The sequence below is a fragment of the Bison bison genome, unplaced genomic scaffold (assembly GCF_000754665.1).
Source record: "Bison bison bison isolate TAMUID 2011002044 unplaced genomic scaffold, Bison_UMD1.0 scf7180017861046, whole genome shotgun sequence".
Classification (NCBI taxonomy): domain Eukaryota; kingdom Metazoa; phylum Chordata; class Mammalia; order Artiodactyla; family Bovidae; genus Bison; species Bison bison.
The window spans coordinates 904586-922575 of NW_011491618.1; the positions used below are offsets into that span (position 1 = coordinate 904586).

The 17990-nt window shown below is 54.3% G+C and overlaps 1 protein-coding gene across 1 annotated transcript in view; it reads right to left on the reverse strand.

Annotated features, from left to right (window-relative positions):
• WNT3 (wingless-type MMTV integration site family, member 3) overlaps positions 1 to 17990 on the reverse strand; it is a 49440-nt gene that overhangs the window by 3430 nt on the left and 28020 nt on the right. Inside the window, exon 2 of the mRNA XM_010832396.1 lies at positions 1753 to 1994. Coding sequence (XP_010830698.1) covers positions 1753 to 1994 — 242 coding nt within the window. The remainder of the gene's footprint in view (positions 1 to 1752; positions 1995 to 17990) is intronic.

Genomic DNA, 17990 nt, shown 5'->3' on the forward strand with positions numbered 1-17990 from the left:
GGCCACGGAAGATACGCGCGCCCCGGCACAGACCGCCTCCCTGCCACCCTGGGTCTCAAAGCCGGGGGCAGAGGTCTACCCTGGCAGCCCTCCCGGCGCGGGTAGGGAGCTCGCCAGAGGCGGGGTGCGAGCGTGGAGCCTAGAGCGGGGTTCGAACACGTTCACGCCAGGCTTCGGGCACTGGGGAGCGCGTGCGGGCGCGGGGTTGTGGGGGCCCTCCTTCCGCAGACCGCTGAGTTCCCCTTTCTCTGACTTGGGAACCTGAGCTCCCCTCACGTTCCTTTCTCTGACATCCTACCCACGCCTCCCCATCACAAAACTGTCCTGCAATTTCGGGATGTGGGCAAGTCCTAGAACCTACAACGGAGATTTAAAACGTTATACACAGACTTGAAGGGATAATAAGCTCAGAGACCCGGTTTTCACAGGTTTTCACGTCCCGCGCGGAGAAGAGCAATCAGAAGATAAGTTGCTTTGGGGAGCGCGTCTAGACGCCAGGCTGTTTTATTAAGCGCAACCTGGCCCGAGGTGGGGCACCGGAAGGCGGTGAGACTGACACGCCGGCAAGATCAAGTTTGAAATGCAAACCGCCGCCACTTGGCCCCAATTAGAGGCCAAACCTTTTATGTAAACAGGGAATAATTAGCTTTGGTAATAGAAGCGTAAACAGAATCATCATCCATTGATTCGCTAATTGCCCTTCTGTCCCGTGACAATAGCCTGTAGGTCGGACTAACAAGGCGCACCAGAGGCGCAGGTAAACGGGGACTGCACTCCCAAATGGGGGGTCGGCTTCCCGCACTCATTCCCTGCCATTCCCCCCACCAACCCTTCCCCAGGTCCAGCTGGTTCTCGGGTCCCTTTTCTTTCTGGCTGTAAATGCAGCTCTTCTAAACGGAGGGAAGGCCAGGTTCACCGGTTTGGGTGCCAAAGCACTGGTGGTGGCTGAGAGGCTTCAAGTTGCTGCAGAAAAGGTAGCTCCCAGGAGGGCAGCAAGGGTCACTGCATTCCTAGACACAGTAATTGCTCGAAGAGCTGCCCATCTTTAGCCCAGAACTCATCAGCCCCAAAGTCTCCTTCTTGGGACCAGTCGCCCACCTTGTCCCTTTCTCCCAGTGCCTTCATGTTCAAAGTCAAGTTATGTGAATCCCATTCATTTCAGACACAACCTGTGAATCTCCATGATGGCTGGAAAGTTACCCAGAGGCCAGCAGGTTTTCAAGTCCCACCATAGTCCACAGGCACAGCCAGCCTGCTGGAGGCACAGCGACCAGCAGAAACTACTCACAGGATGCCATGCAATGCCACCAGCACCAGGCAGCCTCCAAGGCTCCAGAATGTTCTATGTGAGAGAGAACTCGGGCTGGCGGTGCTTTCATCTCACCCTAAAGCTAGATTTGCATAGCACTTAACACAGCACTGGGAAAACGTCACAGAAGTCCACATCAAAGCCTGAGGCCATCCGCTGTGCCAGCCAGGAGGGAAGAACACCCACAGCCTCCTAGCCCACCCTAGGATCTCAGGATCTCTAGGCTGCTCAGCACCCCCGGAAGTGCCTGAGAAGGTGTGGCAGCCACAGTGACAACCTGGGTCAGGCCAGAGAGGGACCTGGCCCACTTTGTGTGGAGGTGACCAGCTTTTCTGTCCTCCCCTGGGGACCCTGGGCTCAGAGCTGAGGCACCCTGATATGGAAGAACGCCTGTGTCCTGAGCCACACACACCCCCACCTCCTATCCTGCCCAGAGACAGTACCTTTGTCGAGGACAGGCCCGAAGATGGCCAGGCTGTCGTCGATGGTGGTGCAGTTCCAGCGGCGGCCCCGAAACTGGTGCTGGCACTCCTGGATGCCCAGCTTCACGCCCTCGGCCACGCTGGGCATGATTTCGATGTAATTGCGGCAGAAGCGCAGCTGCTTGGGGACCAGGCCTGGGATGGAGCCGCAGAGTAGGGGCTGTGAGCCCAGGGATGTGTACTGCTGGCCCAGTGCCAGGGACCTGCGGGCAGACAGAGGGTAGTGGCACTGTAGGCACCAAGCATATGGTCCATCGTGGGCATCGTTTCTTCTTGTGAGCACTCAGGGGAGGTGGAGCCGCTGAGGGCCCATGAGGCTGAACCCCTAGTCCTGAGAAACCTGGTGTCTGAATGTGCTGCCTTTGGGCAGCAGGTTTCCAAAGGTGGATCAGTGGTTAAGAATCTGCCTTCCAGTGCAGGGCACGTGGGTTCAATCCCTGGTCAGGGAACTAAGATCCCACATGCCGAGGAGCAACTAAGCCCACTCACTGCAACTACTGAGCCCGTGTGCCTCAACTAGAGAACCCACGTGTGGCAAACTACACAGTCCACACACACTGGAGACTGTGCGCCACAACCAAGACCCAACACAGCCAAATAAATAAAAATTAATGAACGAACGAACGCGCTGCCTTTGACCTTAGCTGTGCACTGTCTCTTGAAGTGCAGAGCACTGATCTAAGGCAGTCAGCCCTCTGCTGTGGGCATTTCCAGCTTTCAGGGGCACCAGCGGGCAGTGCAATGCTATAAAAAGGACCCTGGATGGAAAGATGGTATTAGGGGCCCAGGTCAAGTCCCTCCCAGGCTCTGGGCCAATTTCCCTGACAGGGAAGGGGTCAGGCTGGGAGTTTTGGTTTCTAGGGCCACATGGGAGATTACCAGTGATCCATGGGAAAGAAACAAAATCTACAGAAAGGAAGACGGCAGGAGCTGGCTTGACCCCCATCATATTTCAGGGAAAGCAAAAAGTAGAGAAGTGTCGGTCCCAGCAGGGAGCTTGTGCGTGCACACACACAAGCACACACACATGCACACACAAGCATATACACACACATGCATACACAGACACATATGCACACATACATGCACGCACACACATGTGCCACTCATGGCCATGCTCCACAGCCTCTTCTGAGGACGATGCCCACCTAGCCCAAAGCCTCCCAGCATCTCTCCCCAGGTCCTCTGTCCTTTGTCCACCAGGGCCTCCATGACCATCTTTGCAGCTCCCTAGAAGTTTCCAGAGCTCCATCTCTTCTCTGACCAGAGACTGAAGCTTGGCTTTGTTTCATGAAAGTTTAGCTCAGGGTGAGGAGTGAGAAGACCTCAGATCATAGCCCCCAATCCAACACAAATAACCTTGATCAAATCACGTCCCTCTGCTGCTGCTGCTGGTGCTAAGTCGCTTCAGTCGTGTCCGACTCTGTGTGACCCCAGAGACTGTCCCACTATTCAATCAATAGTCTGTCAACCTCTTGGGTTTTATAAAGAGTGAACAGGGGGAAAGGAATAAAAGGGAAGAAAAGAAAGACAAAAAAAATAAGAAGAGTGAATGGGGGAAAAGGTCTTGTGGGAGCTGGAGGAGGAGGAGGAACAAGAGATTAAAATACTGGAAAACCAAGGGGCTCCTCCTCCACTCTCCTCCCCAGCACAGAACAGGAGGAATGACATTTTGTGAGAGAAGCTGAGAAAATGATCCGTGGGTCTCAGTAGACTTCAAGGCCAATTTCAATCAGTCCTGTCTGTGATCAGGGCCAGCATGAGCTGGAACAGGGTAGGCATCAGGACCCACCTCCTCTCTCCCTGTATACAGCACTGACCAAGGCTCTGGTCTGGCAGTGGCCTCCATCAAGTCCCCAGGACGAAATGAAGATGAGGCCTTGGGAGGAAGGTGCAGAAGACCCGAGAGGCAGATCAGGGAAAAGCACACAAGAGTTTTCTGGACTAGACACAGGGATGAACCAAATGTCTGCCACTTAACAGTTCTAATCATACACTCGTGACGGGCACTGTGGAGGGGCATGGTGCCCTCCACCTGGAGCTGGCTCTGGGCTCCATTATCAGAGAGACAGTCAGGCCCTCATTTTTCCACTGGGGAGGGATGGGGGACCCAGGTCTGGGAGTCTGGATGGTAACATTTATGAGAAATTTCCAGGTCTTGAATGCCAAACCCTTTCAAGGAGAAGGAGGGATATGCTGCAGGCCTGACTTCCCCCTGAGATTAGCTAATTAGAGGAGAATTCTGTGCCCCACACAGGCCAAGCCTCTTCCTCGGATCTGCGTCATTTAGTCCTTGTAACAACCCTAGGACCTAGGAGGGTTGTTACAGCAGCTCATTTCCCATGGCTTAGCCGGACAGGTGGAGTAACCAACCCAGACCACGGAGCTTCTAAGGGATGGCTCCCTGGAACCCGTTCACCTGACTCCAGAGCACATGGGGCATGTACCACCCTCCTCTGGGCAGTGCCTGCCTGGGCCCTGCAGGGTGGGGGTGGCTGGAGGCCTGGCCCGTCTGCACCCTGGGCCTCCAGACTGAACCCAGGTGATAGGGTGGGTCGGCCCAGAGCCCCACGATGGGCACCAGGACACACACAGCATCTGCTGGGTTGCCCTCCCTGCCCCTGCCATTTACAGTTAGAAACTGGTTATTGTGACAATAATCATAATCAATATATATTGTGTGTTTAGTCATGTCCGACTTTTTGCAACCCCATGGATTGTAGCCCATCAGGTTCCTCTGTCCATGGGATTTCCCAGCCAAGAATACTGGAGTGGGTAGCCATTTCCTCCTCCAGGGAGGTCTTCCCGACCCAGGGATCAAACCTGCATATGCTGCATTAGCAAGCAACGACAGACCCTCTAAAGGAATATGGTGATTCTTTGCTCCCTCCTTATACCCTGGTCTGGCCCCTAACTGTCCCAGAGCATCATGGGGAGAGAGACCTGGCACCCACTGCCCAAACTCCATGTCCCTTCCTTTGGCCAGAGCCTTCCCCAGCCTCCCACCGCAGGCGCCTCCATCCATGCCTGTCCCCGGAAGGGTGGACTGGCCTTGCGGACCTTATGCTGTCCTTCAACCTGGCTTCCTGGCCCCACTGCAACCTGCAACCTGGGCAGGCCTGTGGCACGACCACCTCTGGCACCAGGGAGTTCTGTCCCATGTCGTGCCCCACCCCCACCCCCATTTACTGGTCTTCTCACACCAGGGCCCCAAGGCTCCAGACTCCCTTTGCCCAGAGGAATGAAGGGAGGACCTGAGGGGCACTCAAGGACCCTTCCTTCACCCCTCCTCCACCCCCCCATTCCTTGCCTCCTTTCTCATCCTCTTCCCATACCTGTTGGCGCTTCCACAGGCTGGCGCACCCTCAAGCTAAGCTGGTTCAAAATAAGAACCTATAAGAGGTGCCTTTAGAGAGCACAAAGCCCATTATACAGATGAGAAAACAGAGGCCCACAGAGAGAAGTGGCTTGTCCAAGGCAAAGCTGGACCCACGAAGCCAGGTGAGGCTGGCTGCGCTGCAGGGAAGGGCACCGGGGTGTGGGGAAGCCCTGCTGGCTCCTCATTTCCACTCAGCGAGGATGCTCCTCATCCCAGCGTTCTGAGGGGCTCTCTGCTCCCTGATTGCACCAATCTCCCCTACCCCCCTGGGTCCCCAGCAGGCCTGCCCAGCCCAGCAGCATGCCCGAGCCCCACGCCCTGGCAGGGCTTGGCTGGCCGCAAAGGCCAGAGCTGCCCCACAAACATCTCTCAGAAGGGGATGCCATGGTGTGGTGCCCTGTGCTCCCCTGAGGGCACCCGCCCTTGCTTGTGAATTCTTCCTCCCAGACAGCTGCCGTTTCCCCTCCAGCAAGCAGACTTCCTCTTTCCCCTGCAGTCACGCGTAGCACTAGAGATCACAACCACCATCACTTATTTAGCACTTCTATGCCAGGCACTTCACAGATACTATGTCGCTTAATCCTCAGCAACAGCTCTGTGACATGGCTGCTGTCATCTTGGTTTTACAGATGAGGAAACGGAGGCAGAGAAGTTGGGCAACCGTAGATTTTGTCTGACTCCAGGATGGATGGCCTCAGAGAGCACGCCCCCACCTCGGAGATATGAGTTCTTTACCCTCCTCCCACCAAACCCTGTCTCCTTCCTGCTTTCCATGTCCAATCCATTGAATATCTGGAGCCAGGCTGCCTGCATTCAAATCCAGCTCTGCTGTTCCCAAGCTGCCAATCTCAAGTGGTTTATTAACCCCTCGTTTCTCACTTTCTTCATCTAGAAGATACACGTGATGGGAGAGATGAAGGACATAAAGCTCCTGGCATATACGAAGCCCTCTAGTCGTGATGGCTGTGGTGGTTACTGTGTGTTTAGGGCCGTCCCCAGCACTTTGTCCCCTGGTATGTCATCAACCTCATTCCTGAGCCCTCCCATCCCTGACTTGACAGAACACACCAGAACTTCCAGAGCCCCTTCCCATCCATCACTGGGAAGGATGCTTCAGGCCAGAGCAAAGCTGGCCCCTCTCCAAGCAGCTCAGTCCTTACCAGAGTGGCCAAACAGACATCTGTGGTCTGGCCGAGTGTGAAAGAGAACCCAGAGGGCAAGGGCAGAGGGATCTTTCCAGGATGCTCCATTCAGGGATTTCAGCTCAGAAATGGACATCCTGCCAGTAATGAGCCAGGGCCTCTGGGGATGGGGGTTTAGCTCTACGGGCTGGCGCTGGGGCCAATGAGGCTGTGGCCGTGGGACTGATCTACAGGATGGCTGCCCTCCCCCAAACACGCCTTGACACCTGGCCCGAGCCTCCTGCCCACACACGCTCATGTCTGAGATTCCACCCACCACAGATGCATTAACTTGCATTGACTCACAGCTCCTTGTCCCCAACAGTGAAGTGCATGTTCCCCGGGCGGAGGTCACACTGTGAGCCTCAATCTCCATTCTTCATACCAAAGTGCAAGCGGCCTGAAGTGGATGTGTCTGGCAGCCACCCACCCGGAGCACCTCTCCACTGCCCAAGCCCGGCAAGCATCTCACCCAGCCTTCAACCTCCAATTCCTGGGTTGCCTCCGTTCTGAAGACTCTTGTGGGCTCCCAGACCGAAGTAACCTCTCCTCCCTCTCTTTTTTCTACCTTACTCAGGCCTTCTAATCTCAAAGGGCTGAAACGATGTGTTTCCATTTCCATGGCTGTGCTGGTGTGAGTTCCCTGAGGACGGAGATGCACACACACACACACACACACACGAACACAAGCACACACGAACACAAGCACACTTGGCCTACGAAAGGGCCAGCCGGGCCCATGACAAACACTCGCTGATTCTCCAGGCGAGGAATTAGAGAACTCCTTCCCGAAGGGCCTGATCCCCTCCCGCCATTTTGCAGCCCCTCAGCCCCTTTCCCCAGGCTGCCAAGCATCCGGAGGTTCCACCTACACACAGGACAAGACTCCTCGGTTCCGCTGAGGAAGTTCCTCCATTTAGGACCTGAGACGATGGCTAGGCTCCCAAGAGAGGTGGGGACCCGCCTGGCATCGGCAGCTGGTGAGGGGGAGGGCAGAGGGCCCTGCCAGGCCTTCCCAGCTGGGCAGGGCTATTTATACCAACTCCTGCCTGGCCCGGCCCTAGGGCCCTGCCACCCTCCCCTACAGACAGCTCACCCTCCACCCCAACCACCCACCGCCCAGCTGGGCTGAGGACAGACACAGGCAGCCAGGCGGATGGGGTGGCAGGTGCCAGCGGGTGACAGGCGGCTCCTGAGGCCTCGGGGTTGACCTCTCAGGATGAAAGACTTTCTCCAAACCAGCCGGGCTTCAATGCCACGCGTGGTCTCATCAGACTCCCACCCTCACCAAGCCATTCACCAACCCGCGGCACCTCTGTCTCCAGAAGCTGGAGGTGGGTCTGCCTGGTGAGCACAGGGCTGCCCGGTGCTGACCTGGCTGAGGTGGACGGCATATAGTGTGAGGCCCCCAAGGGCCCCGTGACGGTGGTCCTGTGGACCCACAGACTCTGTGGTCCACCCAGCACTGCCCTGCCCTGCAGGGACCACGTGCCGTGGTGACGGGGGCACACCATGCTGTCCCCCACCCTGCTTCCCTTAATGGGCCATGTGAGTTGGGGTCCCTCACCCAACCAGGTGGCCTCCCTTGCAATCAAACTTACCTACATTTTTTACCTTAGACCCTTCTAACATTGTAGTATTCGATAGATTAAAGAGGCCTCAGGAGTCATCTAGTTTAGGGTGTTTTTTGTTAGCTATTTTTTTCCAAATATACACCCCCCTTGCCTCTCCCAAGTACACAAAACAGATAAAAAGAGGGACTGTTCCTCCAAAAGCTAAATGTAGAATCATCATGCATGCGCGCTCAGTCACGTCCAACTCTGTGACCCCATGGACTGTAACTCGCCAGGCTCCTGTGTCCATGAGAGTCTCCAGACAAGAATACTGTAGTGGGTTACCATTTCCTTCTCCAGGGAATCTTTCCAACCCAGGGATCAAACTTGGATTCCCTGCATTGGCAGGAGGATTCTTTACTGCTGAGCCACCTGAGAAGCTCCTATGACCCGGCAATTCCACTCCAAGGTAGGGCCACCCAAGGCGGATGGGTCACAGTGGAGAGTTCTGACAAAGCGTGGTCCACTGGAGAAGAGAATGGCAGACCACTTCAGTATTCTTGCCTTGAGAGCCCCATGAACAGTATGAAAAGGTATAGACCCAGGAGAACTGAAAGCAGGGATTCAACCGGATATGTGTTCACCAGTGTTCATGGCAGCACTATTTACAGCAGCCAAAAGGTGGAAATAACCCAGTGTCCATTAGCAGATGAATGGATAACAAAATGTGGCAAATCCATACAATGGAATATTATTCAGCCACAAACAGGAAAGACGTTCTGATACATGCTGCAACATACATGAACCTTGGCAACGTTATACCAAGTGAAATAAGCCAGACACAGGACAGATATAGTATGATTCCATTTACATGAGGTACCAAGAATAGGCAATTTCATACTGACCAAAAGTAGATTAGAGGCAGCTGGGGGCTGGGAGGGGGAAGATACAGCTTCTGTTTGGGATGATGAAAAGTTCTGGAAACAGCGGTGATGGTTGGACAACACTGCAAACATAACTTGATCCCACTGTACTGTACACTTAAAACGATTAAATTGAAAAAAGGAGGTGGGTAGGGACCCACAGGCCCACCCCTTCACCTTCCCCTCACTCCCCATCTATGGCCATTCTGCAGGATGCAATCTGAGAACCACTGGTCTAGTCTGCTGCTGCTGCTGCTGCTGCTGATTGCTTCAGTCATGTCCGACTCTGCGTGACCCCACAGACGGCCGCCCACCAGGCTCCCCCGTCCCTGGGATTCTCCAGGCAAGAACACTGGAGTGGGTTGCCATTTCCTTCTCCAATGCAGGAAAGTGAAAAGTGAAAGTGAAGTCTAATCACTTCCTTTTCTGGATGGGAAGACTGAGACCCAGAGAGAATTTGTTGTTTTCCCAGGTCATGCAGCCACATATGGGCAGGGCTGTGGAAGGCAGGTCCAAGGGTGTACCCCAGGAAGAGGATCCAGGGTCCCTGCTTAGGCTCTCCAGTCTTGGGGTGGGCTCCGTGGCCGAGTCTCCTGGAGTCATGCCTTTCTTGGAGTCTTGGCCCACCCCCTCAGCTTTTTCAATGGCAAGGACTACCTGTCTCTGCTGGCCCCAGATAGGGCACCCTAAGATTCCGACCCAAAGAATCAGTGCCTCTTCAGCTGACTGGCATGGGTTCTGGGAGGAAGTGGGGGAGATGGAACAAGGGGGGAGCCAGAACACCTCCTTTGTGGTCCTTTGCTCTCTCCTCCAGCATGACCACCATATTTCCGGAAACCCTACAATGGCCCAGAGCTTGGTGGTCCACCTGCTGGTTCCAGGACAGATGCCCTTCCTGTTTCTGGGTCCAGAGGGGCCCAACTCTGGCCTGGGGAAAGATGGAAACTTCCAGAAGGGGAAGGAAAGTCTTGAAAATGGGCAGAAAGAAAAGAGTCAAGCATTGGCCTTGGAACAAGGCCACTACCTTTCTACTTAGCTCAAGAGGCCACTCAGGGCCGGTGGACATCACGAGGGGAACGTGACAAACTCAGGGACACAGGTACCCTGTGGGTGGGGCAGGGCAGGGGCAGGGACCTAGTAGACCTAGGTGCACCCAACTCCTGGAACTTCCAAAGAGCTTAAACACGAGTGGCACGGGCCGCTTACCCTGGTGCTTTGGCAGGGAGCTCGTGACAAAGCGAGAGGAGGGACCTAGGTCAAGAGTCACAAGCTACTACTTTTTTCTACCTATCCGCTCAGCCTCCCTAGAGCACACTTGGGCTGCATGGGTGCTAAGCACAGCTCTATGCCCTCCCGACCCAACCCTGAACCTATCTCAGGGCGAGCCAAGGAGAGGGAGTTGCTTCAGAGTCCAAGGGGCTCACATGGCCCATAGAGCAGACCTAGATACCCCAGTGGTCGCCTTTCAGCAGGATCTACCTGAACCTTGCCCATCAGCAGCTGATTCATTCGCTCAGTAGGCATGAATGGGTCCTATGGGTCTCACCAAAAGTTGATTTGGGTGGCTTCAGGGTCAGCCTTATTTATACCCAGGAAGGGAAAGGTGAAGGTAGAAAGGGTCCACACGCTGAGCTGGGACCCAGGGTCCAGAGAGGAGTCAGTGAAGAAGCAACTGCAAGAGCCTGGGAGCTGGAAGGCCCAGGGCTCCTGCTGCTTTCCCATCTTGATTCAGCCCCAGCCATCCAGCCTGGAGCCCTGTGAGCAATAAGCACGCGGAGCGCACTGAGGTGCCTGCCCTTAGGAAAGTAGGTTAAAGTCTTCCCTGGGTAAACAAATTCATTTCCTGCCTATTCACTCAAAACACGTTTAAGTGATGATTGAACTGGGGAGAGTGCCAAGCACTGGAAACATGGAGATGAACTAAGCCACAAACCACGGGGCACCCAGACCAGGAGGCATGTGTCAATTACAGACCAACAAGCATTTCTGTGGCACCTACTAGGTCTGGGTGCCGTGTGTGCCATGAACAAGTGACAGAGGGTCCCCAGGCACCTGTAGCTTACCACCCAAGTAACCCTCATGCCAGAGAGCATATGGTAAGAGCAGGGGCATCCTGGAAGACAGCAGGTCCCAGGGAGTGGCGACCAAGAAGGCCCGATGAAGGAGCAGGCACTGAGCTGGTAAAGGATGGCTGGGCTCCCTTGGGGGGTGGGGGAGGGCTGGGGTGCCAGGGAAGAGCTCCAGACAAGAGGTGGGAGACAGAACAGCAGTGGGTCCACTCCAGCTAGAGTCCAGGGACCGTACAAAGGAGCAGAAGAGGGGAAGGGGGCCCTGAGTGCCAAGTTTTACTCCGGGGACCTGTGCAGCCATTGAAGGTTCCTGAGCTGTGATTTGGAGTGTTAATCTGTTAGACATCATCTGGAGAATGGAACAGCAACCCACTCCAGTATTCCTGCCTGGAGAACCCCATGGAGAGAGGAGCCTGGTGGGCTACAGTCCAGGGGGTCACAAAGAGTCAGACAAGACTGAGTGACTAAGCATAGACATCATCAAACTGCAGAATGAGGCTAGGGGGTGGATACCAAGAGACCGAAGGCTGGGAAAGGAGTGGGGGGAGGGACTGGGGGGACAGTTTATGCTAAAGAGAGTCTCAGGCCTGTCTGTGCATTATGACTGCACCCCCGAGAACATGGTATCCGGTCCCATCGTTTCATGGTGAATAGATGGGGAAACAATGGAAACAGTGACAGACTTTATTTTCTTGGGCTCCAAAATCACTGCAGATGGTGACTGCAGTCATGGAATTAAAAGATGCTTGCTCCTTGGAAGAAAAGCTATGACCAACCTAGACAGCATATTAAAAAGCAGAGACATTACTTTGCTGACAAAGGTCCATCTAGTCAAAGCTATGGTTTTTCCAGTAGTCATGTAAGGATGTGAGAGTTGGACTATAAAGAAAGCTGAGCACCAAAGAACTGATGCTTTTGAACTGTAGTGTTGGAAAAAACTCTTGAGAGTCCCTTGGACTGCAAGGAGATCAAACCAGTCAATCCTAAAGGAAATTAGTCTTGAATATTCATTGGAAGGACTGATGTTGAAGCTGAAGCTCCAATACTTTGGCCACCTGATGCAAAGAGCTGACTCATTGGAAAAGACCCTGATGCTGGGAAAGATTGAGGGCAGGAGGAAAAGGGGACGACAGAGGGCGAGATGGTTGGATTGCATCACCAACTTGAGGGACATTGAGCAAACTCCAGGAGTTGGTGATGGGCAGGGAAGCCTGGAGTGCTGCAGTCCATGGGGTCACAAAGAGTCAGACACAACTGAGCGACTGAACTGAACCTTGGAACAGGTTTCATGGGTCTGGGGTGAGCCTATTTGAGCTGGACCCCGAGCACTTCCCATCTAGGTTAGCGGGGCCTAGGTTAGTGGCTGTGGGTCTCTGGACAGTGGCCTTAGGAGCAGAGGAAGCAGTGAGCAAGGATGGGTCACATGGAGACAATGGAAAGGAGGAAAGGATGACCAAGATTTTGAGCCAAGATGATCAGAAAGATTGAGATACTGTCAACAAAGAAAAGGAATGTAAGAGGTTAAGTAGTTTGGGGAAAAAGACAGAGGAAGTTTGTGGGACTGGTGAGACCTGCAGGCTCCCTGGTCCAGACAGTGTTGGAGAAGCAGAGCTGAGCCCAAGAGAAAGGCGGAGACTAGACGTTCAGATCTGGGGAATCCGTCCTACAGCTAATGATGCTTGAGGCCTCGCCTCCCCCAGGGGGCACCAGGAAAAAGAGTGAGACAGTGGGGGAATCTCATCGTAGGGGTGTTGGATGCCACGAGCCAAAGGAGTAGGGCACAAGGATGGGGGTGGGGACCTCACTCCAGGGGCACTGGAACTTCAGGCCAAGAGGTGGGGAGGGCCTTCCGGAAACCAGCCGGAGGCAGGTGGGCCGGGCTAGGCTCAGCCAACGTTGGCACCCAGTGCCCAGGTCTGCTCTGCTTCCTGGTTTCCTGATCAGGAGAGAGGAGATGCGAAGCCAGTAGACTTGGACAGAGTGAGTCACCCTACCCTTCCTTCTTTCCTCTGCTCCTTCCCTGGGCCACTTTCGTCCCCACCCTCCTCCCTGGGTGAGCACGTGAATGCATTCTAAGCCTCCAGTCCAGACCTGTGTCCTCCTGGGGGTGTGTGTGTGGGGGGTGGGGCGGTCCCTCTCTGCGCCCACAGTGGGACTTCCCAACCTGACCCCCACCTGGGAGCTCGTCTCTCTCGCCCTGGGACCCACAATCTGGGTCTCTCCTTCAGGTGGTCTTGGCTGAAATCTGGGCCTTTGGACTTTGGTCAGCCCTGTCTGGATCTGTCACTGTACTGTGTGACCAAGGTCACCATCATTGTGGCAGGAACCAGAAGGTGGTGGCCTGGGATGAATGGTGGCAATGGGTAACAAGACCCGGGTCTCTTGCATTGCAGGCAGATTCTTTACTGTCTGAGCCACCAGGGAAGCCCAACAAGACCCACACATCTCCCTAAAAATGGAACCAAAGTAAAAAGCTATTCCCTCCTGCTGGCAGCAGCCACTGAGGATGGTTTGGGTGTCTCTCTGCATCTCCCTCTCCCTCCCTAAAATCTCAGGGCTCCTGAAATACAATTCAGGGCTCTACTGGCCAAGCAGCCCCTTGGACATTCTGTGAGTGCCTCTGATGACTCCCTCAGCTCCCCAACTTCTAGAAGCCACCTTTCAGGACCAAGTGGGCACCTCAGACCACCTGAGAGCCCAGAGGGGCCACAGCTCTGGGCAGCAGTGGGAGGGAGAGAAAGATGGGGAGGGGGTGGGACATGCAAAGCCAAGGGTCTCGCAGAGTTGCCAGTAGAGGGAGGGGTGAGCCCTGTGGGCTGTTTCTTTGGGAAGAGGAGGGAGGGGAGGCAGAGGGGTGCGGAGGGTGGGGCAGGGCCGGCTGGAATGTTACAGCTTCTGTTCTCCAAAGCAGCTCCCAGAGTGCCTGGCCTGAGGCTCCTGGCTGATCTGATAAGATGTGACAAGGCGGCCTGAAAAATGTTGAAACCTGTAAAATGTTGAAACCTGTTTTTTGCTGTGTTGTGAGCATGGGGTGTTTTTTTTTTTTTCCTCCTTCTCAATTTCATAGGAAAGTGGAGTTGATCGGAATGGAGAACGGGAGAGGGTAGGAGAGAGGGATTGTCCCCTTCAGGCAAACCGAGGAGTGGTGGGGGGGTGGGGAGCACAGAGCAGGATGGTCAGAGCTAAGGGGGAGGAAAAGAGGGTAAGAACTGGGAGGAAGCGGGGAGACCAGAGGCCTTGGAGAAGCGGGGAGTGGGGGGAGAGAGGGGAAGGAGAAGCTCCTGCCTCTCTGGCCTGTCAGCAGCTCCAGCTTGGGTCCCCCGGGCTGTATCCCCCTCCACCCCCGGGACCCAGAGGACACACGAGCTCTGGGCATCTTCCTTGAGACAGGTATGAGCCCAGGAAGACTGGGCCTGAGCCAGGGAGTGTCCACTGAGGAGAAAGGAGGCAGGCCCAAGGCCTCCTCCTCAGAGACCCGAAGGGTCTCCTGAGGGGCACCAGGACCCCAGGTGGACAATGTGTCCCAGGGGGACAGGCTCCCAAGTGCGCTGGCTTTGCTGAGCACTTTGGAACTCACAGGTGAGCCCTGAACACCACGTCACACTTGGTCCGTCGAGTCCTGACCCTTCAGAGCTAGAAGCTGCGGCCCAGCCTCTGCCTCCAGACCTGTACAGAGTGGTTACACCGTTTCATGGATGAGCCAACTAGAGCCTGAAGATGCTAAGTGACAGGCTTGGGGGTTTATGGTACTCCGCCAAATGGGTTCTCTCCAGGAGTCCAATCTTATCAACCTGAGAGATGCTGTGTGCGTGCATGCTAAAGTTGCTTCAGTTGTGTTTGACTCATTGCAACCCTATGGACTGCAGCCCACCAGGCTCCTCTGTTGATGTGATTCTCCAGGCAAGAATACTGGAGTGGCTGGCCATGCCCTCCTCCAGGTAATCTTCCCGACCCAGGGATTGAACCTGGGTCTCTCATGTCTCCTTCATTGGCAGGTGAGTTCTTTACCAATAATGCCACCTGGGAAGCCCCTGAGAGATGCTGAGCATTCTAGAAACCATGGTGGGACCAGGGATCTCTGGGGTGCTCCCTGGGTACAAAGGTAGATGCTTAATAAAAGCCCAGGGAATGGAAGTGTCAGCCTGAGAAGGTTCCTGCTCCAGTCTCTTGCTAGTTGGGAGTGGGGGTTAGGGAGCAGTGAGACATAAGATGTCCTGGAGGGGCTTGACATAAGCCTTCTGTGGATGGCCACAGGCCTTAGCCATTCTATCACAGTGTCAGGGCTACACAATGTCCAAGCCTTGGGACCTTGGCTATTATCTAGTCCAGCTCTGGGCTGAAGGCCAGACTTGCCCAGGTTGCCGCCACAGTTGCGGGGAGTATAACCCAGGCTGTGTGATCCCACCGGCCACAACTCTGCCTCTGTTCCACCACGTAGCTCCTTCTCAGAGGCTCCAGTCCTAGGATACACGTCCATCACCTGCCCGGTGTGTATAAATACAGCCTCCACCCCCTCCTCAGGGTGCCCCACCCTAGTGCCTGAGAGATATTCCCGAAGGTGACCACAGTCAGTAGCAGAGTGTGAGAAATCCCATCTCACTCTGTGCAGTGGACCCTGAGGGAGGGGAGGGAGACTGAAAAGAGGAGGGAGGAAGAGGCAAGCTCTGAGTGGGGCCTTGAGGTAAGTTCAGCTTGGACATCTTTTATACCTGGACCTCTGCCATTTTTTTTTCACCTCCAACTCCAAGAATTCTGATCTAATCTTTTCATAAACCATGTCAGCATCTTTAGCTCATTTTAGTTGTATAAGATTTCTCCCCTACCCAGCTCCTCCAGCCCCTAAGTTATACAAAACTGGGGTTACTTTCCCATTTTACAGATGGAAAAATGAAGCCCGCAAGGTTAACTTGCTTGTTCTAAGAAGGCAAGTCTGCTGGTTCCCAAACTGGGATTTTGCTGGGTTCCTAGACTGCTTTACCCTTCAAGCCCAGTTCTGGTAAAAGACAAGACATAGCCTACCCAGCTGTCTTACTCATTTGGGGCTCTTATTTATCCATCAGGGTCCAATTTTAAAATCCCCTCTGGGCCTCCCTAGTGGCTCAGTGGTAAAGAATCCACCGACCAATGCAGGAGACACAGGTTTGTCCCCTCATCCAGGAAGATCCCACATGCCACAGAGCAACTAAGCCTGTGCACCAGACCTACTGAGCCTGTGCTCTGCAACAAGAGGAACGACTGCAATGAGAAGCCCATGCACCACAAGGAAGAGCAGCCCCCCTCACCACAGCTAGAGAAAAGCCCATGCAGCAACAAAGACCAGCACAAATAAAAATAAATAAAAACTAAAAGCTCCTCTAAATGTGTCCAGTTTAAACCGTTCCCTCTGGGTATTTCCCAGTTTTTATACACACCTCAGGGGGAAACACTTTTCACTGAATTATCCATTCACTCTCTGTTTTTCCTCTGAAACAGTGTTTTTGAGAGGAGGAACCATTTCTTTCATTTCTGTACACTGGGCAGAGTGCTTGGTTCACCAAGAGGCCCAGCACACCTGCCTCCCCTGCCACACGGAACGACTCCACCTGGTTACCACAATCATTCGCACCTCCCCTGCTGCCGCCACGACAAGCTAAGGGCCCCACTGGTTCTCTGGGCCTTATCACACAGCTGCGGCTTCCACAGGCTGGAAATCCTTTATTTGAGTCTTAGGAAGGAGTCCAGGAGGGAACATGGGAAGAAGAGCTGCTGGGCTGGGAGTTCACGCTCACAGCAGCTCCCTAAGGGCTCCTCTGAAAGCCGTGTCTTCCACTCAGCACACATCACGGGAGACATGGCCCTGTGCCGGGCACTGGGAGCATCAAGAGGTCCGTGGAGGCACCTCTGGTGCTGCAACAACTCCCACCTGAGCCTGGGAGCTGCCCCAGGTAGCCCAAGCTCCTCCCTGACAGGGGACAGGATCCCTACCTCACACTCAGGCAGCAGTGACCACCTGCCCTGGTCAGGGCTGGGCCCCAAGGGCTTCACCTACCTCTACCATCCCACCCACTCCCTTCCACCCTGCCTTCTGGACAACCAAGATCATGACTTTACCAGCTGGCTGCTATTCAGGGATGCAGGCCACAGCACTAGGGCATTCAGCTCACTTGGGGTGGTTTTGAAAGCTACAGACAGCTGGGCTCCAAAGCCAGCCCCGCTGAATCAGACTCTCTAGGGAGGAGTCCAGGAACCTGATCATAAAAACCTTCCCAGAGTATGACAATAGCACAATGCAAGATGATGCAATACGAAGTGCCCAGCATACCCTAGAAAGTCCTTTGGCCCAAGACGTTTAACCTGAATCTCTGCCTTTAGAAGTAACTTTCAGCTGTCAGGAAACACAAGGGATAGAGGAACAAACCAAATGACACTATGGGGAGGCAACCAGACAAACCCACAAAGCTGCAGGCCTGAACTCGCCAAAAGTCCAGGTCATTTTTAAACAGTGTGTGGTGTATGTGTTCAGGAAAAACAGTGGAGGGGTGTTTCAGTGGGTAAAGAATCCATCTGCAATGCAGGAGACACAGGAGACGTGGGTTCAATCCCTGGGTCAGGAAGATACCCTAGAGGAGGAAATAGCAACCCACCCCAGTATTCTTGCCTGAGAATGCCCATGGACAGAGGAGCCTGGCGGGCTACAGACCATGGGGTCGCAAAGAGTCATATGACTCACCCACCACGCACGCACACAAACCTATGAGACATAATCATATAATTGGAAACCGGTTTGAAAATCCTAATCATGAAGTCATTTGGGGGATTACTGGAGAAACCTGAATCATTAGGAATCCATAGTTCTGTTAAGAGGGATAACGGTATGTGGTCATAGGGGTCAGCCTTACATTTTGAAACTCAGTGGGTGAAGAGTCAGAATGAGGAGAACTTACTCTGAAAAGGTTCAGCAAATCACTGTGTAGCTGGGGCGGGGGCGGGGGCTGGTTGTTGGGAGGAGCGAGAGGGGAGCAATTACAGCAAAATGCAAAACACTCGAGCTAGGAGGTGTGGCTCCGCGTGCTCCTTGAATTGTTTTCTCTGCTTTCCTGATGAACAATGTTCAT